At 43.0% G+C, this 26,632-nt stretch overlaps 1 protein-coding gene across 1 annotated transcript; it reads left to right on the plus strand.

Moving 5' to 3' along the window:
• The first annotated feature begins 1,896 nt into the window (after positions 1–1,896).
• diras1a (DIRAS family, GTP-binding RAS-like 1a) lies at positions 1,897–23,369 on the plus strand. Its single transcript, XM_050055593.1, has 4 exons — positions 1,897–2,160; positions 15,298–15,482; positions 15,585–15,755; positions 16,918–23,369. The coding sequence occupies exons 2-4, from the start codon at positions 15,345–15,347 to the stop codon at positions 17,206–17,208; spliced, it is 600 nt and encodes a 199-aa protein (XP_049911550.1). The 5' UTR covers positions 1,897–2,160; positions 15,298–15,344; the 3' UTR covers positions 17,209–23,369.
• Positions 23,370–26,632: the final 3,263 nt, after the last annotated feature.

Below are 26,632 nucleotides of genomic sequence, written 5' to 3' on the forward strand. Positions count from 1 at the left end.
CTGCCAGAGTCAATACTTTGAAGGCAGTGTTCAGGAACTTAATCTACAAATGCATATGTAGACTTGATGAAAAAACGGCATCATTGTGGCCTTAATAATCCAGGGAAGAGCTGTATCCGCTACACATCTAGCCTCAGGGAGCATTGGCATAAAAGCCTGTATTTAAGTTTATTATTTACGTTTTAATTTTTGTACATTTATTCTGGACAGCTGTCTTTTATGTGGAATGTATATTTTGTATTTTATGTTTTTGTATTGTATTCTTCTATGGACCACTGAGTCTGCAATAAAGACATGATTGATTGATGGGTTGCTGTAAATGTGGTAAAAGGTAACTTTTAAAAATTCACACCACTTTTTTAAATGTTAGGGTTTTTGCAAATGTTGCTGTTAATTTCAGTGTGAGCCACTTTACAAACGGCACCTCGTAGCTGGAAGGCTTTCTCATAAAATGAATCCAAGTTGTGAGGATTGTTTCAGCAGGATGAAGAGGTGCTGTAACTCTCTCTGATGCTCTGTCTGTCGGAGCTTGATCAAATGAATGATTCATAATCAATATCTCATCTGAAACCTAATTATTTATTCAGAATTTACTGGTTTGTATTTCCTGATCTTTGCTGAGCAACAGTTTGTGTGAAAGGAATTAAAGGCCTGTTGAGTTCAGTGATTTCTTTTATCCAGGAAATAGGTTCTTTCTTTTCCTCCTCTGTCTTTCTTTCTTTAAACCAAAACTTTCCATTGAAATGTGCAGAAAACACTTTATCTCACTTCTTTTTCTGTCAACACACGTTCAAAGAATATATTTTAGAAATCATAAATTACAGGCATTACTTTATTTGAGTGAGACTGTTATACAGGAGCTTAACGTCACGTACAAAGACACTCAGAAACAGTTTTTACCTGCGTGCCAATCAGCTATTTATTTCCCATGTGCAACAGTTTTTTACAGCCTTTATTTATTTGTTTACACAATTTATTTCCAGTTTTATGAATGTTCATGTGGTCTGGTTTTTAACCGCTTGTTTTAATGACTTGTCCCCTGATCAGATATTATCTTACACTCTGTAGGGTGACCTTGGGTCCTTTGAAAGGCGCCTTTACAAATAAAATATAGAATTATTATTATTATCATTATTATTATTATTATTATTATTATAGCACTCCTAATCTCTTTGTATATTTTCTTGAAAGCGTTTCTCTTCTATTCTAATAACATTTATTTGAAATATGTTGAGTAACCAAATCGTATTTTTACATTTGAACAGATCATTAAAGGTAAGATAATTACCTGACGTCACTAACAGAGTAATTATTAACATGTATTTACTGAAGGCAGCAGCTGTGGTGTGTGTGATGGGTCTCAGTTTATATTTTTATGTTCTCTGCTGATGACGTGTCTGAGTGACGCTGATGGAGGTGGAGGTGTGGAGTGTATTTATACTTTAGGTGGTGATGATGATGATGATGATGATGATGGGATGAAAATTAGACTTCCGCTTCGAAATTACAGCCTTCAAAATAAAAGGGAAAACAGACATTTATTTAGTTTTATATTTCTTGGTGACTTTTTATTTTCCAAAGATGTTTTTATGACATCAAAATGTCACACGACACAATAAGAGTTTACATCTATTACAGTCGGAGCCTTCTGTATGGCTGAATTATTATGCTTTATGTTTTTATTTATTTTCTTTCTTTATTTATTTATCTGGTTTTTCTTTAAGAACGACTATTTTTATAAAGCCGTTTGGAGTGTGTGTGTGTGTGTGTGTGTGTGTGTGTGTGTGTGTGTGTGTGTGTGTGTGAGCTCTGCAGGTTTATAAAAAAAAAATCACGCCTTTATTCTGAAAATCAAGCCAAAAAAAAAAACAAAAAACCCGAGCGGAAGTCGTGTTTCTTGTTTTTGCCGGCGGAGCGGAGGAAGGAGGTGATGGTGATGGAGGGAGGAGGAGGAAGAGGAGGGCTGATGTGTGCTGATCAGCAGCAGCAGGTCTGATGATGATGATGATGATGATGGTGATGATGATGATGATGATGGTGATGATGATGATGATGATGATGCTGTGAGTCAGAGAGCGGAGGGTTCAGGATGCTCACAGCCGCTCCGGAGTAGACAAACCCCGCACACGGACAGAGCGAGGAGCCGCCGGAGGAGACACGGTGAGTCCGCACACTTCACACCGACACTCACACACCGACAGCGCGGAGCGGACAGACAGCGGCCCGTCGACGGAGCTCCGCGGTGGGGGTGATTTCACCAGCCGGGTCGGTGCTGCTCGGGCTCTGGTGTCATCACTGTGCACGTGTGTGTGTGTGTGTGTGTGTGTGTGTGTGTGACTGTGCACGTTCATTCAAACTAGTGGGTGCGCGTGCCCGGTCGTGCGCGTGCCCGAGCCGTCCCTCCTATTGACGGGAGTCAGTGATTAACATGATGAGGAGATAATGAGACTGCAGCTGATTGAAACTGAGAACAAAGCAGCAGGTCAGCTGAGTGCGTGCGCGTGCGCTTGCGTGTGTGTTGGATAAGTAGTGTTGTGTGTCGTGACGACAGAGAGTCTGTTACTGCTGTCACACATCATCACTGCAGGACTCAGCACATGAACATTACAAAGATGTAACAGAGTGTCATCAGCACTGAGCATAAGAGTGTGTGGTGGGAGGAATATCCACATCCTCTACTCACACTAGGCAGGAAATCAAACAAATATATCAGTGACGAGTAACGCTACGGTATAGTCACTGTAAAATGTTCTGTAAGTTTCAAATAGATTAAATAACAGCCCCCCCAAAAAAGCACAAATAAATGAGTCAAAAAGAAAACAAAGCAGAGAATCTGAAGATCTGAAAATAAAATATGATGAAGATTAAACAGAAACCTGAAGGACAGTCAAAGGCCTGAGAACACGAAGGGTCTGCAGCTCAGATCTAAACGTGTCTACAGAGGAGGAGTTCCTCATTGAAAATGGTCAACTGTTCCAAAGCTTTGGGGCGACTACTGTGAATGCACGAGCGCCCTAGCGGCGACAAATGCCAACTGTTGCGTCGTCTACGTCGCCTCACGTCGCCTCACGTCGCCCTGTGTCAGTTGCATTTGAACACACTACACGGACTACATCCGACGGCCAAGTAGCACGTACGTTCTGCGCCTGCGTGAGAGAGAGCGGAGTGAGAGAGTGGTACATCCTGTCAGCCGAGGGGTTTCCTATCTGTGCAGCCGAGCACCGCAGCACCTCCACGGACTATTACATCCAGACGGTCCCGGTGTTTCCTCCGCAGGCTCCACTTCACTCAGCTGCCCGATAAACCCGCTGCTTCTTCCCACTTTAACCTGAATAACAAACCAGGGCTCGGTGCTCCGGTTGGATCCAAACGGAGAGCCGGGGCTAGCTCAGAGACTAGCGGAGGCTAACTGAGTCCGGCTCGGAAGTGGAGCCTGAGGAGGAAGCACCGGTTAGCCCCGGTTTCACTACAGGCAGATTCACTCGCTACAGGGGTGAGGAAATAAAACCTGAACAGTCAATCAGAGTGATCTCTCTCACCGACAAGCTCTTTCGCCGATTCAACATGCTCAATCGGCTGAAAAGCCGCCGACGCCGGAATGCCGACGGTGCGGGACACACCGCAAAAACTAGGGCGACAGACGCTCACCAATGGCCCGACTTTGGTCGACCGTCGGCTTGGTGTGTCAGGGCCTTAAGACCTTAAACTCAGAGCGAAAGTTGGCTGGTAACCAGCGCAGGGACGCCAGTACAGGTGTGATGACGTCTGTTTCCGTGTGCCAGAGCAGCAGCGTGCTGTACCGACTGCAGGCGAGATGATGAGGACCGGCTTATTCCCACATACAGAGCATTACAGTGATCCACACGAGACGATCTTCAGGTCCTGACATGAGAGGAATGGTTTGAGTTTGGAAATGTCTCTCAGTTGGAAAAAAGCAACCTTTCACTAAAGAGTTAATTTGTTTGTCAAATTTTAAAGCTGAGGAGAGAAGAGAAGCCTCTGAGTTTACAGGGTACAGCTTTGGTAGGGCGGAGTCTAATCAGACTATTGTCTGGTATATTCTGATTTAACTTTTACTCTGTGACATTTCTTTAAGTTTCCTATTTGTGTACTGATCCTTATTCTTGATGTAAACAACTCCTGTTGGCTCATTTGAATGAATCTGGAGTGCCTGTCATGGGCAGCCCACTCTGACATCTCTCCACTTAGTGCATGTATAGGTCCAGTTTGTGCATGTGTGTGTTCGGACCTGTGTGTAATTGACAAACAGAGTGAAAAGTTGAATTTCCCCTCAGGGGGATTAATAAAGTATATGAAATGAAATGAAATTAAATTAAAATCTTCAGGAGCTGGATGTGTGTGTTTTTAGAGACTGTAAGTTAACAAGAAGCACTGAAGCATTTATTCTTAAGAAAGAACCCATCATTAAGCAGTTTTCAATTTTATCGTTACACTAATGAATGTTTGCTATTTAGCCTTTGCACTGCAGCTGCTGCCACTCAAGTATCAACAAGTACCCATCATGCATCACATTTATTATTGCAGTATTTTTACTGATGCATTAATTAACAGGGGCCGGTTGCACAAAACACCTCGAGTTAAGATTTTCCTTAATGTCCATGTTAAGGCTTTTTTTTTTTTTTAAAAAAAGAAAAGAATTATTATTTTGTTTTAGGTTTTTCAATTCAGCATGAACATCACAACCTGTTCCCTCCCAAAAAAAACTAACAACAAACAAATAAACAAACAAACAAAAAAATTCAATATAAAGACGCATCTCATAAAAACAGTGAGCCAGAAAAAACAAAAACAAAGAAAACATTTCTTTTGTGACTCACCTGTCACTAACATATCTCAACCATTGTACCAAGTTGTCCACCATGGTAGCAGTTAGCTGCTAGCTAACCGTAGCTAACCTGTTTGTCCATTGTTTGGTCTGTGACGTAATAGGTCAACAGGAAAAAGGTCCAATACTAACAAGCTGAAAGGGGGCATATCTCCACCTATCGTAGAGGAGTCGCACATACTTGGCTCAATAAATGGATTCCCCTCCCGTGCTTGTATACTGGGACAAGGACAGTAGGCCAGTTAGATGTCCTCGTCCAGCTGGGACTGTAGCTTCACTTCACTGTTTCCATGGAAATGAGTGTTTGGTTTGTCTGTTCTGGGCTACTGTAACATGGCGATCTCCGTAGATGAGGACCTGCTCCTGATGGAGATATAAACGTCTCATTCTGAGCCTCTGCTCAGTCTCTGGATTTAAAGCTGAAGATGTTTTAATTGTGATTTACTGCTGTCAGTACAACTGCAGCCAGAGTGTCGCTGATACTGGAGTGGATCAGAAACACATCGGGCAGGTGTCTCTGCTGTCTCACCTGTAAACTTACTAGTTACTGAATGAACCATCAGAGGGCAGTGGGTGAGGTGAGAGCACAGGGACAGATTCTCTGTGTCACATGATCCACTTTAATGCCCGAAAAAGGTGGGACATCTCACATCTTATACAGTATATATCACTCCACCAAGCTTAATCAGAACTCTAATTGCCTGCACATACCTGCATGATATTAAATAGTTCCAAAATAAAATATGTAAACAATATATGAATGTAAAAAAAATATGTAAATATGCAAAATAAAGAACAGAGAAAAACAAGACGATCTGCTGGACACGTCCTCACGAGAATAAATCTCATCTTACGCTGGAGTGCACGAGACTTTCTCTCGATTTGTTAGCATTTAAAAATACTTTCTATTATACTTTATTTTAATGTACGATAATAATACTAATAATAACAACATGTTTCTGTTGTTTGGAGTTTGCTGCAGCAGACTGAATATTAAAAGTGGAAATGTTCAGGAGAAACTGTGAGTGAGAAAAATGTGAGGAGTCAAACTGAAGGTGTGAAACTGCATCAGCAAACACACACACACACACACACACACACACACACACACACACACACACACACACACAGTCTGGTGTTTTCTGTTGGGAGGCTGCAGGTCTTCAGGGATTCAGTCTTTATCAGAGCTGGAGGCAAAACACTGGAGTGTGTGTGTGTGTGTGTGTGTGTGTGTGTGTGTGTGTCCCTTTGAATAATGAGCACGCCGTCACTTCCTCTGTGTGTTGACGAGTAGAAAGAGGAGAAATCACTTTAGACGGTGAAACAAAGTGGAGAGGTAGGAGATGAAGTGAAGGAAAGTCCAGCTTATATTTTTATGCCTCGGCGCCAACGATGGGCGCGACCGGAGGGATCATGTTTTGAGTTGTCTGTCTGTCTTTCTGTCTCATTCTCGTGAACACGATATCTCAAGAACATCTCAAGGAAACTTCTTTAAATTTGACACAAACGTCCACCTGGACTGAAGAATGAACTGAGTAGAAGCTTGCAGTTGAAGGTCAAAGGTCAATGTGACCTCACAAAACATGTTTTTGGCCATAACTCAAGAATTCATAATTTGATCTGATCTCCATTTTTGGTTTGTTTCCAGATATTTGCTGTTCTGAAACTGTATCTGCAGAGTAGCTTATTTAATGTCCACCTGCGACTTCTTGGTCGTTAAACAGGTGAAACATGACCAAAAATGTAACTCTGTCTGCATACTCTCATCTATGTGATATTTATCGTCTTCGCCCGTCACTTCCACCTCACAGCGCTGCTATACTCGTTCACTCTTTGGTGACTTCCTGTATTGATTAGCAGCTCTGTCCTCTTTGCTCTTCCTCTCAAGTGTCCTGATAAACTGCAGCTGGTCCAAAGCATCCAGCATTATTATTATTAATGAATAGCATGTAGATGTGTTCAGGGCGGGACTGATTTTTTTGTACATCTTGGGACGTTACATGTGCCTACCAAGTTCTGTACATGTAGATTAAATGTACCAGCAGGGCAGCTTCGTTGAGAGCAGGGGGAGCTCTCAACGAAGCTGCTGCTGAGACAGTTCTTTCAAATCTGAGTGTGAGACCCTTAAAACAACTTTTTTTCCCACCACCTCTGATACGTCTGCAAAGTTTCATTCGTTTTCAAGCATCTTAAGCCCCTCAAATAACGATTTATTTCTAGGAAGAAGAAGAAGAATTCCTTCAGTTGTAAGAGGGTCCCTGTGGCGGCCTGAGGTCGGTGCTCAGGCCCTGATTAAAACATCATGGCGTCAGGTTCATCCCAGCAAACTATCACACAAACCTGTTGTTAAACCACAAGTCTCCACCCTACCTGCATCATCACCCTGTCACTCCTGAGTAAGCCCCGCCCCTAAGATTTCATAGGTCAGGCCTCTCTGATTTCCCTCCACGCAACAGCCAGAACACAGACGATGGATGTGAATTACTTTGGACTGTTTTACCTGATGATGTTGAAATGGTTTAATTGATTTGACGAGTGTGGTCTGAAACACATTGTTCTGTTTCATTGTATGTTTGAGTAACTGAGAGCCATACAGATGCATTAATGCAGTGAGTGAAGCAGTAACCTAATTTGTTCATCTGATTTGTTTGATATTATTCAGACTAGTGATATTCTTCCTTATATTTCTTTCTAGAACAAATCATCCAGTCACTCAGTTGTCCACAATAAACTGTTGGTACAGCATGATGGATCCTGTGTTTAAATGTGCACACCAACATCAGATGTTCTGTGATCCAGCACCGCCACAAAAGGTGTATTTTTTTCACCTGTGCTCTCTTAAACAACATTAATTTGTTCATTTTGATTTGTTAAATTTCTGTCCATTCTCTGAGTTCATTTCCTTTGTATTTTGCACATTTTCTGAAAGCTTACAGATACAGACAAAATGGAGGAGAGCCACCGGGAATCGTGGGGTAGTGTAGTAAAGTGACGTACGACTGTAGGAGACGATGGCGCAACAAAACACATCAGTAATACAACAAAAATAATTTTCTGTCCATGATGTGTTTAATGGCCTCACAGACCACTGCCGTCACACTCTGCCTCCATAATTATGACCTCCTCCACCTCCGCCCTCTAGTGCCATCTGTTAGTTGTATCTATGACATCATGACGGATGCGTGGAGGTGTGAGGGCAGTGAGTTTTACAGTGTTTGAAACTGATGAATCTATTTTACAGGGAGTAAAATGAGCCTTAATTAACGACTCCCATTCTTGGATGAGAGCTCGTTTCTTTCTTCTTTTTTTATTTCTGCATGTTCATGGTTTTTGTTTGGTTTATTCTGTTCGGGTGGAAATAAGTCTGAGACTTATAGAGCAAACGTGCAGGTTTATTTCTGTCATCTGTAAATCTTTTAGGGTTCTGTTTAGGTCAGTTTCTTTAATGGATCTCCACGTTCCTTCTCTTTGCTGTATTTAGACCATTTTCTGTTGAGGACCACAGTGTTCATCTGCAGCAGGATGACCTAATGTTTGTTTGTCAAGGAGCCCTTTAAGGGACAGTTTGTCACTGTCTGCTGTTACACTGCACACAGTCCACAACTGTCACATGTTGCTGGTTCAAAGAGTCTTCCCTTTAACAGCAGCTCACAGCCTGAGGCCGAAGGGACCCTCACATGTGATGTTTGAAAAGGGGCTGAAGAAGCACGTTGACAGCAGAAACCTTTGATGGTGATGATGATGATGATGATGATGATGATGATGTCCCAACCGTGATATGTTTAGCTTTTCTCTTATTTCTCAAACGCTATAGTTGTCAACTCTGCTTGAGCAAAACTGAACTTACTGGCAGGAGTCGAATTAAGTTAACTGTCATTACTGTAACGAAAATGCACAATAATGCAATAACAATTTCACTAGCAAGGATCACGCCACAACAATATGAAGTTAAACATTTTAATGAATGTTCTGAGGTATGAGATGATGTTGATGGTGAATGAATGTAGAGGGGAGGGGCAAAGATGGATGGAGGATGTCGTCAGCCAGGCTGGTCCGGAGGGTACGCTGGATGCTGGGCAGAAGGAGACTCAGTGTGGGGGTTCTGTCTCAGCGTTTTCCGCCCAAGCTGATTATGGACCCCCAAAAGAGTTGGATTTTTATAAGCTCAATTGGATGTGAGCTTGACGTAGATCGTTGAGGTTGTTATGTTTGTATGTGCGGTATGCCTGAGAGGACCAGCGACCTAAGACCTCGATGGTTTGATCAGATATGCCCGTTCTGGCTGCGGTGGAGGCTGCGCCGATGTGGAAAGAATGGCTTGAATAATGTTCAGAAGAAATGCCTGAAATGCGGAGGACTCTGTGTAGATGTTTCTGGAACCAGAATCGGGTGGCCATTTTTCCTGTTTCAGTGAGAAATAGTGGGTGTTGAGGTAATGCGCTGGAAGCAAACCTGGAGTGAATTTATTTTGTCAGCAGCTCATATGGGAGTTGAGGCGGAAGAGGTAGATGGGGAAGGAAATGCCCAGTTCATCAGTTTTGCTCCGTCGGAGTGTGAATATGAGAGAGTCAGAGGTATGGATGGTTATGTCGGACATACTGGGATGACGAGAAGGGTTGTAAGCAGAAGAAGTTGGGGCGAATCCGGAGCATCTCAGGAACCCAAAGAAAGCTAGGAGGAACATGGATTCGAGGGTTAAGTCGACCATCGGGGACATGTAGCCTGAACGTAGAGTGTGGATGCAGAGGCTGAGAAGGTCAAAAGTGAGTGGTAGGCGTCTAGTTGGAGGCACGGGTTCCTGTTTGCGCAAGCCTTTGACTAGCATGGTAACGTGTGAATGAGAGGTGGCTGGACAAGGAGAGCCAGGGACTAGTTTATGGAAACAGTTGATTCCTGCTAGGTAGGTCTGGATAGTGAGCATGGGTGATGATGTTGCAGATGGACGTGATGTCGAGAGAGGGAAATGACATCTGGTGGGTGGCGTGATGTGCTTTAAAAGAGTTCCAGCCAGTTAGATAGGCAGAGAGAGTGCTGGGAGCGAGGCTGTTCAGTATGGCCTGCTGTGAGGCGCTTGTGAGGTTTCTTAGCTGTGGAGCTAATTGAATATTGTGGCTGAAAACGGTGGGACTGATGGAGCCAAGTGTCTGAATTTCTGGAATGAAAAGCGAGACAATGAGTCAGTGTCTGAATTTCTGGAATGAAAAGCGAGACAATGAGTCAGCGATGCTGTTGTAATGACCGGGAACATGAGCTGCTTGGAGAATGAACTGTTGCTGAGCTGAGATTAGCGTGAGTCTGCGCATGAACTGCATGATGATGGGAGAGTGAGATCGCCCTTTGTTAATGATCTCTACAGCTGCGGTGTTATGGGCGTGGATGAGTATGGATTTTTTTTTTGACCATTCATGCCCCCAAAGAATGGCAGCTATGATGATGGGATATAGCTCATGGAGTGCGGATGAAGAAGAGTGGGACTCTGAATCGAGAGAGCTAAACTCTGGGGGCCAAGCTGAAGCGCACCACCTCCCTCTGTAGTAGCCGCCGAAACCTGTGGAGGGAGCTGCATCTGTGTAAAGTTGGATGGTTCGGGCTGCGTGAGGTAGTCTTTGTAAAAGAACGAAATACCATTCCAGGAGGACAGGAAATGCTGCCACATGCGCATTTCCATTTTACAAGCGTCATCTAGGGTGACTGTCGTGGAGTGAGGGGACGGTTGCTGCTTTAGTCAGGAGGTTGGAGAGGAAGGATTTTGCCTGAGGAATTATGTGAATGGCATAATTGAGATGGCCAAGAAGAGCTAGCAGCTGGCGTTTGGTGCATCTGTCTGCCAGGAGATAGTTAGACAGGAGCAAAGTGATGCGCTGTATTTTCTCGGCTGGCAGAGAAGCATGGAAGGAGACTGAATCGAGAGTGATGCCCAAGAACTCAATGGATGTGTCAGGCTCTGAGGTTTTCTCTTCAGAAAGAGGAACACCTCGTGGCGAGGGGGTGAGGATGGTGGAGTGACGATGAGAAAATCGTCGAGGAGGTGTAGTACATGAGGGAGTTTGTGGTTGTTGACCAAGATCCAGCAAAGGGCTTCTGAAAGTGAGTTAAAGATCTTAGGACTGCTTCTGCATCCGAAGGTGAGGCGTACTGAGAAGTAAAAACTTCCTTTCCAACAAACGCTGAAAAAACGCCAGTAGTCTGGGTGAATGGGCAGAACTTTAAATGCACTGGTGATGTCAGCTTTGGAAAGCCAGGCCCCGCGTCCTGCTAGGCGGATGAGGGTGATGGCGTGGTCAATGTTTGTGTATTGCATGGAGAGATCTGGCCATGGTATGACGCTGTTGATGCTCGGAATGTGTGAGCCGTGTGGTGAAGATAGATCAGTGATTAGCCTCTTTTTGCCTGAATATTTCCGAGTTATTTCTGAGGCACTGATGCTGCTGCTTCACTCGGCGGTGTTTTCCCTGCCGCACGCCTCCGCACAGGAAGTGATGTCAGGCGATGTGGGCGGGCGGGTAACCATGACAACAGCCTTGCCGATGATGACATGTTTGCACTCCTCTCCGGGTGTATAAATCTCTGCTGCTGTCTGTCTCTCTCCTCTGAGCACCTTCGCCCACGGCAACCAGACAACTCACACACACACACACACACACACACACACACACACACACACACACACACACACACACCCCCCCCCCCTGAGCATCCATTGTGTTTCTGGATGTAACACCGGGGGAACAACCTCTNACACACACACACACACACACACACACACACACACACACACACACACACACACCCCTGCCTCCTGATAGCATCCATTGTGTTTCTGGATGTAACCATGGGAGCAACCTCTGAATGTACTCTGTGTGTGATTGATTAAAGAGCTGCTGATTAGTCATCGGTCTAAATTTGTGGTTGAGATTAGGAGCGCTGACGTCAGCGCTGTGACTGAGACACTCAGCTCTGAGCAGCAGCAGCTGATCTGAAGTCAGACCTGACAAAGTCTGGTGTTTGTAGCACAGGAAAGCATCGTGAGTTATCTTGAAATCAGAGGCAGCTAGACTCGCTTCAGATGATGTTTCAGCTCTTGTCAAAAGCCTTCTTCAGTTGTGGTTGGCAGGTCGGGGGCGGAGCTATGAAGGGTTGGTCACACCTCGAGTCACAAGGTGTGAATTGGTCCTAAACTGTCTGGATGATGTTTTATACCAAAAATGTGTTAAAGCATCCAAAGGCATGTGAGATGGACGAGTCCAGATGAGACTTATTCTTCTTGTACAAACAGGTGTGGAGCGTACAGAGGCCTCAAGTTTGAAAAGGGATTAAACGTGCAGAGATCCTGACCCTGTAAATAATTTCAGTGTTTCACTGAATCCTTCTCAGTGTTTCTCACACAGGATATTTATGCTAAGAGTGCGAATTTCATGAACTGAGCACAAACACTTCCTGTGTTACAACTTGAAGTGGTTACTAAGTGGAGTTTGAAGGCCCAGACACCAAACTGACGTCAGAAAACTTGCAGCAATGAAGGTTGACTGTTGCGTTGCTTCATACTGCCTGTATCTCAGCCAAAAAGTTGCACTAAACACACCACAAAGACTACAGCCAACCGTCAACCAGTATGAATGTTCTGCGCTTGCGTGAGAGGAAGTAACTCTCAACACCAGCAGACGGCAGTCGGTCTGTATTCATCATTAAAACTAAAAACTGAAAAGAGCGACTGGACAGATTCAAGACGCTAGTTAGCACATTAACAAAACAAGCTGATGCTGAAAGAAAAGTTGTATTTATTATTTATTAATGTTTCTGCTGAAGAGCTCAGTGTCTGTTTTGATGTCACTCCCTCTCCACTTCAGTCATTTGTTTACTTTCCTCACTTCTGTTTGTGCACTGAGCTGAACGGCCAATCAGAGGGATTTCATGATGCGGAAGCTGAATCGTCTGAAAAGCTGCCGACGAGGGCTGAGCGGTGTCAACAGTGCAGGACACACTGCAAAAACCAGGGCGACAGACACTCAGTGATGGCGGACAGTCGGCTTGAGGTTGCACTTCACAAACTCCGATTATTTACAGCCACTAGATGTAACCATTGCCAACCATTAGTTACCTGAAGTGACGACCTTCATATTATGCTAATAACGTTAGCATAATGTGGAGTTTTGGCCTGTTGATTGGACACATAGCCTGTGTCTCGAATCACTCAATACTTTCTATATAGTCCACTATGTAGTGTGTTCGCCATTTTGAAGTGCTGTCCAAATGCATAGTGGGAATTATTATACCTTGTATAGTGGATTTAATGCAGCGTGAAAAGTAGTGTACAACAGATGGTCACTCACCAAGCAGTACATCCCACCGTGCAGAATGAATGGACAGACTATCTGGGACAGACACCGAGACCAATGAGGAGAGAGACAGCAGCTGCTGTACATGTTAAAGTGTGTTGTTCTTTGTCCTGTGATAAACTGTCAGTTTAATGTGTGGTCATCAGTCCTGAAGAGATCAAAATAAATCTGATCCTTTCTAACAACTTTACTGTGCAGAGGGGGCTAACAACGCTAGCTAACGTTAGCATGCAGGGTCACTACAAGCTCTGATTTGTGCCTTAAGGTCATAATGCATCACGATATAAATTCAACTCACATGTTTATATGACTGATGGTAAACAAACATCAACACAACAAAGGTTCAACAGGAAATGACATCACCAGTAGGACAGGTTGATATCTGCTGCTCTCTGTCATCCTGTCTGTCTGTTACGTTATTAATATGTTTACTGTGAGCAGAGCAGCATCACAACACAAACACGCAGTTCTCTGTAATGTTATTTATTAATGTGGTGAAAATACGCTCAGTATAATTTGAAGTGTATTTTGAAAACAGACAATGCATGTAACAGGCTGAAGTTGACACGGCGTCCCAGAACGTCAACAACCAACACACCCAGGGTACCTTGGACGTCACATGTGGACGTGGAAAGTCCATGACCAAACCTCAACAAACTGCTAAACTGTTTATAAGAAATAAATAAATTAGACGTCAACTCCAAACACACACCTGCAGCGTGCCACATTTCACTGATACATTTAGTATCATTTGAAGTTTCAACTTGGAAAATGTATTTTGAATTTCACTGTGTCTTTAACACACAGCAGTAATGATAATATAAGTATGTAATAAACCATAATCACCGAACCATCAGCTAACCTTGAGCAAACAGTTTTAGCTACCAAACTGAACTTTAAGCAAACTTTTTTAGCTCGTTTAAATATCAGTTAGCTAACCAATCATGAATCCTAAAAGAGTGTTTATCAACATGTGTTTGCCAGAGCTTATTTTCTGCAATAATCCAAAATCCAGTGAAAAAAATCCTGTTTTTGACGAGGGGACCAGGGCGATGCTAACTTCCATATCGAGCTACAACCTACTGTAAAACTTCAGTCAATAGCCCGGGCTATTATTTGCTTGCTCACTGAACTCAACAGGCCTGTGTTTGGGACAGGTCTTTAATTCCTTTCACACAAAAGTGTTGCTCAGCAAAGATCAGGAAATATAATCAAAATGTTTATTTAAACCAGTCTGAATATTACTGTATAAAAATGAGGCTTCAGATTATACATTAATTATGAATTATTAAAAACCCTTTTGATTCTTTTGACCTGAGGACCCTCACAGACTCAAGGTATATGAATGATTTACAGGGTAATCCACATAATCTGAGGTAGCCAACAACCATATACACATCTGAAGAACTTCTATTAAAAAATGAAGTGTTTGGCAGCCAGACCAGGCCTCTGATTGAGACGGGCCTTTATTTGTCAAAATGTGGAGCCACACCGGGCTGGTAGAAGGGACGGGGAAGTTAATTGAAGACTAGGCTTTTAATTGACGTTTAACAGTATTCCTCATTTTTCTGGGGACCCCCTGAAACTCTCTCAATGACCCCTGGGTGTTTCCGGACCCCAGGTTGAGAACGTTAGCTAACTTGAATCAAACTTTTAGACCGAACCATCGGCTGCTGGGCCTGCTAGCAGTGGACACGAGGAGGGGGACTGATGCTTATTACATGCTCATTGTGATGGAGATGATCTGCACTTGAAGCAGCTCGAGCGTCCAGCTGAAGGGCTCTCCCAGAATAAAATCACCAGAGTGGTTTTCATTTACCAGTTACTGTGGATGGCACTCAGGCTAATTACATTCAGATCGCTCTGTCGGAACAGCCTGATCACCGTTTATGCTCATTTCCCGCTTTGCCTTCATTGTATCTGGTTAATTTGCCACAAATGGCTGTCCAGGAAAATCTATCTGAACAACTCTGAATATAATTTAAATCAACATAAAACTGTGTGTACAGAAGACATGATGTGTGTACAGTGGGCGGAAACATTCTGCCTTATATTATGTGTCATCTGATTTCATCTTTACTGATTTCTCTTTTTATCTTTCTATCTTCTCCTCAGCACACAGGTCAGCTATCCAGAGCAGCAGGTGGACTCCAACTCCTACAATGCCGGAGCAGAGTAACGACTACCGGGTGGTGGTGTTCGGAGCTGGTGGGGTGGGAAAGAGCTCACTGGTCCTTCGGTTTGTCAAAGGTACCTTTAGAGACATCTACATCCCCACGGTGGAGGACACATACAGACAGGTAGGACATGAACACTTTGTTTATTTAACTCTGTGGTGCATCACTGAAACTCATGTAACAACCCACCTGTTGAATTATTGATCAGCACTGTTCTCTCTGCAGGTGATCAGCTGTGATAAGAGCGTCTGCACGCTGCAGATCACTGACACAACAGGAAGTCACCAGTTTCCCGCCATGCAGCGTCTTTCCATCTCCAAGGGCCACGCCTTCATCCTGGTCTTCTCCATCACCAGCCGCCAGTCACTGGAGGAGCTCAAACCCATTTACCAACAGGTCACAATCTCTCAGTGTGTCGAAAATCACACACTTGCGTTAGTACACTTCAATGTAGTACAGTATGTACATCTTGAGTGGTGCACCGCCATTTTGCACTTACTGGAAGTGGTGAAAGTTGGGGTTTTTTTAGCCGCCTCTTCTTCTTTTTAAACGGCAAATTGCAAACAGACGGTGGAGCGTTATCGCCAACATTTGACCACTATCTCCACCCAGACATAAACAAACATTTTGCGTCAATACTGATTAAAATGTGCCGTCATAGATAAGAGCAAGTTAGCCAGCTAGCAAATGCTAACGTTAGCACTCGCATTACTTTTGGTGGTACCAAATCATTACAGACCCAACAAACATCACTGACGGCTTCTACTCGAACAGCATTGGTACTTAGTGCAAAAAACATGTCTAACTTACATCTGTAGAAGGAGGCAGTGTTCACTGTGGCCAGCTCAGGCTCCTTGTTGTCCCCAGCCTCCATGTCAAACGTTGAGACATTTGTGATGTGGCTTCCACAACTTCACAAAGATGGCGACCGTTCAGGGGGAAAGTGTCCGTCACTCAAGTATTGGCCCATTTTGAGTGCGTCAATAGTACACTGCATTTTCCCATACTATGCAGTGTGAATGCACGTAGCGCACATGTGAACTCAAAATAGTGAGTGTTCAGAAGAGTTCAGAGTGTACAGAAGTCTGAGATTTGAGACACATTGTTTAATTTAATTTCCCCTCAAAGTTTATACCTCCTAAAAGTGTAATTATTTTTTCTGATGCCAGCTGGGACGGGCTTTATTCCAGGTAAGGTGGTGTGCCCGTTATAATACGCTGCAGTAAATCCAGATGCGTGTGTGCTCTTGTGCACTTTTGGAAATTTAACATGAAATCCAAACAGAACACCTTAAAAACATCACAAGCAGAAGCTGGTTTGTTAAAAACTTTAATCTGTGTTATGGTTTAAAGATTCACTCCAGACATGTTCTGAGACATATACGTAGAAAGTATGTTATTTTTATATTATAATTGGTGTCTGGTATGGTTTTCCACAAAGTTATTTGTCACGTCACGTTAGCCAGCTCATCTGTCACTGTTGCACATACAATAAGAATAAAGAACTTGAACTTGAACAGACGTGCAGTCCTGACTGACTTATTCTCGTGTTCCTCCAGGTCCTGGCTATCAAGGGCACTGTGGAATCCATTCCCATCATGCTCGTGGGCAACAAAAGTGACGAGACAGCCCAGCGTGAAGTGGAGACAAAGGAGGCCGAGGCTCAGGCTGCCGCCTGGAAGTGTGCCTTCATGGAGACATCGGCCAAGACGAACTCCAACGTGAAGGAACTGTTCCAGGAGCTGCTGTCCCTGGAGAAGAAGAGGGACATGAGCCTGAGCATCGACGGCAAGCGCTCGGGCAAACAGAAACGCGCCGACAAGCTGAAGGGAAAGTGCAGTATTATGTAGAGCGAGCGGCGGGGGACTCACTGTAGAGATGAGGAAACAGCAGAGGAGGCAGGAGGGGGGAGGGAAAGAGACTCCCCCTCCCATCTTTCCCCAGCTCTGCATCACAGAGGATGGGTCTTCTTCTTTGGTGGCTCTCGTCCTCCGTCTGTCTGAACACTGAAGCCCAGAGGAACAAAACGATAAGACCGACTGATAATGTAAACTTTATTTATACCAGGGCCTCGGGCTCCTCCTAGCCCTGAACTGGATCGTATTCGTGGCCCCAAAAAAACATATACAGACCCATCTAACTGCTGCCACCATTAGCCATCACACAAATGTTATTATCAAGGAATACTCCACTGATTCTCCTGTGAAAGTTAGAGCTGATTTTCGGCCGAGCCATGAAGGCAACTTGTATTTATAGAAGCAAAGAAAAAGAGTAAATTTTTCTGTTCAGATTTGAGCCCTGTTTGTTTCAGCACTTCCTACAATACCCAGGATTCATAGCAAACTCTGAAAGGAAGTTAAAGTTTTTCCCAGGTCTGACAGACTCAAACTCAGCCAGTGCCCGAGTCTTTAAAGGAAAACTTTGCTGTTTTTCAACCAGCTCTGTGTTATTGCATTGTGTGCAGATAAACTGCTTCCCTCCTCGCAACAAGGACCCAAAAATCCCCGCCGAGCCGCTGGCACAAGTCTGTTAGCCAAAACCTTTGGTCAGCGATGAGTTTTCACCACATGTTGGTTGTGTGTGTCAAACAGATACAATATGGCTGAAAAACAGTGAAGTATTCCTCGATCTAATAAGAGTGACATTTCCATTATGACTCTGTTCTTGGTGGTTGTAACCACCAAGAACAGGATGTTTCCTGCCGTCATTAGAGGAACGTCTACGTCCAAGCTAACGGCCTTTACCCTCCACATAAACACAGTACAGGTGGTCTAATGAGAAAACAGCAGACACTCTTTAAACATCAGGAAACTCCTGAAGGCTTCGGTGATTTCCACAAGCACAAGCTGACCTTTCACTCTGTGTTCATCTCTTTCAGACTCACTGTCACACAGCATCCGTTAGCATGACCGAGTAGCTGCTGATGGAGCAGCTGAGCGAACTGTGCATATGGTTTAAAGGAACAGTACAACACTTTGACAATCAGCTCCAGAGTCAGCTGTTTCAGCTGCCATATCATTTTATCTCTGTGTGTCCAGGACAGAACAACTTAGCTTAGCTCCATAAAAACAAACAAAAAAATTCACTGGAAAAAAAATCAGATTTACACAATGTCATTAAAGCCATCCCTGAATTTTCGCCTGAATTAATATTGAAAAGGTCTTTTTAAAAAAGGTATACATTTATGAGAGGCTCTTGTATATCAGTAAAGTCCTCTGCTGGGGAACCAGACAGATCTGCACGATCATGTTTTATTTTCTCTGGAACATACATCTGGTGTATAGTTGCAAAGCTGACACTGACACAGCAGGCACCACCAGGAGTGGAGCCTGCGGCTTAATTTGACTCAACTCGGGAACCCTCAGCCGGCCCTGACACAGAAGGATTGACAGATTGATAGCTCTGTCTGGACTCTGTGGGTGGTGGTGCATGGCCGTCATTAGTTGGTGGAGCGATTCGTCTGCTTAATTCCAATAATGAACGAGACTGTGACATGCTAATCAGCTATGTGGTCTTGTGCAGCCGGCGTTCAACTTCTTAGAGGGACAAGTGGCGTTCAACCACACGAGACTGAGCACTAACAGGTCTGTGATGCCCTGAGATGTCTGAGGCTGCACGCGCACCACACTGAGTGGTCTACCCTTCACCGCGAGGCACGGGTACCTGCTGAACCCCACTGTGATGTGTTTCCAGGTGTTGGAGTTGTACTGCATTTGTTTCAAGTCATTATGAAGCCTTTAGTGTCTCCACAGAGAGCTGTGTGAAGTCTGATAAAAGTCCTCAGGTGATGTCACTCGAGTCAGTGTTGGTTAAAGACTAGAGCTGGGCGTTAGAAAGAAGTGATCTTACCAGACGTCTAAACTCTGCTGCAGGATACTTTAGCTGCTACTAGCCTAACACACCACAATCCACCACACAGCTATCAGAGGAAGAGTTGCATTATGGGTAATGTAGGCAGTGCCTTGTCATCTGTCCAGCGGCCCATTAGGAAAACCTCAATAAGCCTGGTACCAAACAAACACCCATTACTCCTAAACGACACTCCCCCTGCAGGCAGACAGAGTCATGAGCTGCAGTCCTCGTAATGTTTCTCTTTCCCCCGGTCGACTGGGAGCATCTGTGTGTACGACTGTCGGCACGGCGGATGTGCTCAAACATGCTGCTCCTCAGCTGTGACACAAGTTCTCTCATCAGTTGTCAGAAGCTTCAGTTCAGTTCTGCAGCACAAAGCTTTCTCTTTTCCATGCAGGTCAGACTCGGAGCTGTCGGCCGAGTTTTTCTTTTTTTTGATGGAGCTAGGACAGTTCAGGACTCCACCAGCAAACTGGATCACAGAGGTGGTGATTGCTGCTCTCCATGGCCTTCGCTGATGTAGTGCCACTGCTGGTGTTCCCTGCAGCTCAATAAGATGATATTTCATATTAATATTACACCCTTTTTGTGCTGAATCTTCTGCAGAATCAAAGCAAAGGAGGATTTCTAAGTGTTGGACTGTTCCTTTTACTAAACAGGAGAGAGGACTGAACATTGTGTGAGCAGCCGCTGTATATTTGAAATGCCTTTCGTCCCACTTTACTTGACAGTTTGTTATATTCTCTGAACATAAGTGAGCTTAAAAGTTAACGAAGCACAAACACAACAAACTCAAGTCGGAAAGCAACGAGCCCATGAGCACACCTCGTTCATCCTGCAGAACATCTGTTCAGTTATTATTCACCCGTCAGTGAGTCCATGCTCATCACATTTATGCACCTTTGAAAAATGCTCCATGTGTTTTTTTTTCACTGTAAAAAGTGTTTTGACATGTTTTGTGAGTGAGGCGTCGCCACGTCCGACCTGTTGCATCACTCAGCTGCAGCAATATTAAAAATGCCCACACTTTGTACGTAGGGGGCGCCGGGGCTTTCTGAATTCTAACCTGAACTTCATTTAGTTTAGTTTCATAAGTGTGAGATTTAAAGGAACTATGTCGCTCTCCTGCAGAGCTGTGTTGTGCTTTGTTTTAGGGATCCAGACTTTTTTGACTGTCGTCGCCAGAGAGATTAGACCAAATGCCTAAATGCCAAAAGCCTCTTATTTCCTACACAAAAAACAACATCAGTTTCTTTTAACCATGAGCTCCCTGTTTCCCCAAATGTACGAATAATTTTGTTCCATATTGTAATAAGGGACTGTTCCTTACTTTTGAGAGGGGAGGAGGTCGTGCAAAAAGGGGGAGGCATGTGAAATAGTAGGCATACAAATGTAAGTTCTTTTTATTTTGATTGATTTAACCGCTGATTTAAAAACAAACAAACTTTGAAAGAAAACATTCCTTTAAAAATCACCAAAATGACATTTATCAGCCAGAAACTGTAAAAACAGAAATTATTGTTGGATTTTCAAATTCATGTGTCATTAGACACATCATGTGCAATAAACACTTCTGTCAGATGAAAAACATAATCAAGTCTGATCTTAAAATAGTGGTATTTCATCAAAATCACTTAAAAAATAAACCTTTTGCATGACAAGAGCAAAAAACTGAGGCTTTTTCCAACTTTTGTCTTCAAATTTAACTTTCAAACATCAAAGGGTAAGTTTTAGAAATCTAACAACTCATTTATGGTGCAGGGAGGGTCATGGGTTTTCCTCCAGTCACTCAGGGAGGGTCAAGGAAAACATTTGTAGCTTCAGGGAGGGTAAAAAAGACCCCTTCAAACAAACAAACAAACAAACAAACAAACAAACAAACAAGGAAGTTGCACCCCAGCCACCCTCCTCCTCTGATAAGTAAAGAACAGTGCCTAATGAACAGTTTTGTAATGGTCCTTTATGCTTTCATGTCATTCAGAGATCTGCGCTGTCATATAAATTAATATTATAAATATAACATAATTTCTATCAAGTTTCCTTTTGTGTAATTTGATGCCAGTCATGGGCAAAGAACACAAAGGCTGAAGTTAGTTAAGTTTGTAAGCTGTTGTTTATTTGCACAGAAATGTCCTTGATGAAAAACTGCTCCATTTATAACAATGATCGCAACTTTATTTCCATAGCAGCTTTCAAAACAAATGAAAACATAAGAACCAAAATGTAAAATATCAAACAAGATAAAATAATTTAAACAATTGCAACAAATCAGTCAGTAAAGAAAAATTGAGAAGATAAAAGTGGGTTTTAAAAAGAGATTTAAATGGCAGGTAACCAGTGAAGGGTCAGTGTGATGGTCTCGCCTCTTAATAATAAAAAGTTATTAAATTAAATTCTCTTGAATAAAGTGCTTTGTGAGTGTGGACACATAAAACATGGATGAATCTTTTCTAGATCTACAAATGGCCCACAGTGGCATTTTGTCCCTGTAGCAATGAAAATTGATGCATGATTTGCCCCGTAGTAAATAAGAGGGGGCCCAGAATAGACCCCTGGGGGACCCCACAAAAGATTCATTACTCATGTAGGCTATTATTTGAAAATGTTTTTCTTATAAACTGTATGTTAAACTGTGGATTTGCTACCAAGTGAAATCCCAGAGGAAAATTATGTTGATCACAACAAACAGTCTTTTCTTTGTCTCATCAGAACTAAATCAGCTTCATATTTGGAGATGACTAAATTCTGATCCGATTTCCCCAAGGAGAAATAAGGAGCAAAAGAATAAATCAGCAGGAGCTCTTGTGCTGAGCTCAGTCTTCTCAGAGGTTTCTCAACTCTGATGACAGATCAAATACAGAGTTGAGACTTGAATCTGATCGCTGAGACAAATTTCTGAAATACTGCAGTGCAATTAAGATTTCTTTTGGATCTTACTGTTTTGTCGAGCTGATAATTTCAGATGGATAAAGAGGACTGCAGTCAGAGAGGAAAAAGATTAGGATCAGGCTGAGACAAGAGGAAGGCTGTTTCTCAGGAGCTAAATGTAAGACGTATGAGAAAATGGTCCACATGATACATTCATGTTATACTGAGCTCAGTTATGTCGAGGAGAAACAGAGATCTTAGTGTGAATTTTTCCTTTCCTCTGGAGTGTCCTGTCTCAGTTCAGGTGAACACAGACACACCTGCAGAGCAGGAGTCGTGGCTGAGAACACATCAAACACATGCGTCAGGACTCGGTCGCTCCAGGATTTCAAACTGAAACATTTCTTTTGCTAGTTGGCACGGAGCGTCCTCAGAGAGCTGCTGTGAGTTGGTGGAGCTAACGTGTTCCTGGCTGACCAGCTTAGAAGATGAACGAATAATCACACAACAGAAACAAAAGCATCCAGTCACATTGTCTTTTGACCAGTTTCTAAACATTTGGTTAAAATTTGCATTAAAACATTGGGCTGAAACTTGACTCATGAGAATCTGGCAGTGAGCTGCAGCCTCCGGACTGCATTCATTTATACTGTGGGGCTGGATGAAGCTCAGGTGTGTCCTGATGAGGTAATGAGTGACAGGTGTGCAGGGCAGGTGAGCTCAGGTGACTGACGAGGGTGGGAAAGATCACATTTTAAGATTAATTTACCTTTCCAGTTGCACTTTTTTGTAAAAGTTATCCTCCCACATTATGATTCAACAGGTTTGTAATTCAGATGAAGAACATTTGATAATTTTAATTTATTATATGTCATTTATTTAAATCAAACTTGAGGATATTTCATTGGACAAAACCTCAGAATCAGAAACCAGTGTGATAAAAACAGCAGAGACACATGGCTGAAGGTTGTTTTTATCCTCCTCAGATATATTTTGCCCAAAGTGTCGAGTCCCAGCGACGCTCTTTGTTCTGTGGCTTCACTTTTGTTTGGAGGATCAATGGAAGCAAGAGGGTGACTGAATAAAAACAGCGCTGTTGTACAGAAAATGTCTTTGTTTCTTTAATACTCAGCTGATGAAAACCTGTTCGACCAACATTGTTATATTCACACATTCCAGATACAACTGAAAATAAGTCCATTCTTTCATTTGCAAGTAATAACAAATGAAAGAATTAAAAAATAATAATAATATTAATAAAATGGCTTAATCAAAGCTAAACACCTGGCTGCATGGTGGTGCAGTGGTTAGCACTGTCACCTCACAGCAACAGGGTTCCTGGTTTGCCGGGGTCAGTTTATTAATGTGCATGTGGTTTTTTTGCCACAAATAACAAAATACTGCAGAGACACTTTGTGCAGCTCAGGAGCCAGACTTCACTGAAAAAACATGTCAAATAAACTCCATCAATTAATAAAAGTCAAAGTCAACGTGATGCATCTCCCAGGAAATGATTCACTTTAACAGTAAGGTCACAGATTCAACCTTCCTGACTGAAACACAGCAAACATCTCAAGTCTGGTTTAAAGGTGTCTCTCTCTCCTGACTCAGAGGTCAGAGCAGCTGCTCTGTTTATAAATGTATTGATCATGTTCAGGGGCGTAAATACAGACAGTGCAGGCAGTGTGGTTGCACTGAGGCCCTTGAGGTGAGAGAGAGAACACTGTTGGGTGAGAATGGGCCCTTATGAGTGATTGTCACCTTATAAATCTGTCTGTGTTCAAAAAGGCACTCTCATTAGAATAAAAAGTGTTATATGCTCTTTAAAAAAGGCAAAACTGTCTGTTATAAAACAGTCAACAACATCTATCACACAGTCATGTGATTATTCTGTAACTTAAAATAAACTATTACAATTGTTAAATGAATCATTTCTTATTGTCTGTTTTTTGTCAAACGCAGATGAGCAGTGCTGATCGCTGAGTGATATTTATGTCGATGTCATCCAGTGTCTCTGGTCATGTGACGAGCAGCAGTGCCTGCTCCACTACCTTACACCACTCACCATGTTCTCATGAGTTGAGGTGATGCTTTTGCTCTGCTGCCACCTGGTGGCTGATGTGTCACATCACTGCTCGCTGTGTGACGTCACCACTGGGTGTGGTAAACAACCCCTGAAGGACTGATGTTAGTTTTTGACGCCACTCCAGCAGGCACTGTAAGCCTCCTCAGAAATGTTATCAGACCTCAACTCAGTGCAGCTGGGAGGAAAAATCAAATCAAAACAACAACAGAGCCATATGGCCTGTTTCAACCAGATGTTGTCTCTACTCCAGATGTCAGAGCACAGTGGAATCAGTTGGTAAATGATGATGATGGAAGACGGTTTGAATGCTTCCTCATAAATATCCTCTGAATTATTCATAAATATGACCCTGCCAGTCAGATTACTGCACATTAATTACCAAAATACAAATAAACAACCACTAGCAAGAAAAAAACAAGAAACAAGAAACAGATGTGCTAACTTGCTTTGAGTAACATGAACATGTGTGATAATAATCATATCAATCAATGATCAATAAAAAACAAGGAATAAACAATAAAATGATTTATGACATCATAAAATAATAATTAAATGTACAAATTAACTTTATAAATGAACTATTCAGTTCAATTTTATTTATAAAGCCCAGTATCACAGATGACAGTTTGCCTCAGAGGCTTTACAGCATCCCTCTGTCCTGACGACCCTCTCAGCTGATCAGGAAACACTCCCCAAAAAACCCTTTAATGGGGAAAAGAAATGGTAGAAACAATTCTGGGCCGATATTAATACCACTGTTTAAAATATCAATTTCTCTAATAACTGATACTGATATTTTTTTATATCTGTGTTTCTTTTGTTTTTTGTTTTTAAACACAGAAATCTACACTGTAAAAAATACATGAATTCAGTCCTTCATCACACTTCACACCTTTGAATGAGCACAAATTCAATAACACACATTTATGAAACAACCTTCACATGAAAAACATCTTTAAACATATATATATATATTTACTGTATATGATCCGTCATAATTCATCTGTAATATCTGTTTTATCATGCTGTGACAGCATCGACACATTTCTCCTTCAAACAGCTGATTTATTCAACTTTACCACGAAAAGTTAACATTTCACAAGATTACACTGAACACATCATGAGAACCTTATAATTTCCTTCACTCAGTACTCATTTATACCGAATAGAGCCTGAACGCCTCACAATGTAAATTAATGTAACCTCTGTAAGATGTTGGTTGTGTTCACCAGCTGCTCAGAGGTAACAATAACTAGCTGCTAACTGCTAACGGCTAACAGCTAGCTGCTAACTGCTAACGGCTAACAGCTTCCTCCAAAATTGCCACAGCTAACTGCTAACGGCTATAGAGACAGAGCGCAACGCGTCATAATCTGAAGGCCACGCCCCCAAAGAGGCCCGCTTTCCCCTCCGCTTCTTCGCTCGTTCGCTGTCATTCTGCCTCCACAGCCGCGTCTTCACGACTGAATTGCTAGCTAGCTAGCTAAAATTATTAGCTATAGCTAGTTAAAATGATTAGCTAATAATAAGATGGCAAAGGATTATTTTAGCACGCTATGCCTACCAGAGAGGCAACGGTATATTGATAAGCTTAATATTGCCGGTCTACCTCAGTGTCCCTTCTCCTTACCTTGCTCGTCTTGGAAAAAACATGATGTGGAGATTCTTTTTTAAGAAGATGAGCATTTGGGCATGCTCAGCCATCAGCCTGCTCCTGCTACCGTCACATGTTGTTGCTTTGAGACATGCCTCTACATGCTGGTAGACTGATAGAAGTGCTAGAGCGGACCGCTGGAATGGACTGCTTGAATCATGGACCGCTGGAATGGACTGCTTGAATCGCGGAGCGCTGGGCACAATTATAACAGAAGCTGCATTCATACTGTCAGTGCTTTAGCTTAACATACATAAATACAGTTAACTGTTACTCTAACAAATACATTTGGAGGGTTTGACAAAGTGTTAGCTGCACACATAGACATACCGAGTGTGAGGATCCCACAGTTTCTCCCCTGTTGAAGCCTCACGTTTTATTGCCTGTATCCACTTCAGTCTTCTACAAGGTTCCGTTTTTCTGCTCAGCAGCTGATAAAAGATAAGCTCTGGGTTTTTATGGGCCGTGCAGCCCACCACACAGCAACTTTATGGCATTTGGACTCAACTCAACAGGCTGGAAACAGAGGGGGAAAGTGTGAGGGGAAAGCGGGCCTTGTTTCCCCTTTGGGGGCGTGGCTTTCAGATTGTGACGCGTTGTGCTCTATCAGCTAGCTGCTAACTGCTAACGGCTATCAGCTAGCTGCTAAATGCTAACAGCTAACGTTAGCGAGCTCTCCTCCTGCTGATCCTGTCAGTAGTGTCGTGGTAGTTGAGCCATTTTGACATGATAAGGAAACAGCATCTTTCAGGGTTCACGTGACGTCAGATAACTCCGCCCATCTCCCCCACCCTCAGCGTGCACCTGTGCTGCT

Source organism: Epinephelus moara, chromosome 10, assembly GCF_006386435.1.
Source record: "Epinephelus moara isolate mb chromosome 10, YSFRI_EMoa_1.0, whole genome shotgun sequence".
NCBI lineage: Eukaryota > Metazoa > Chordata > Actinopteri > Perciformes > Serranidae > Epinephelus > Epinephelus moara.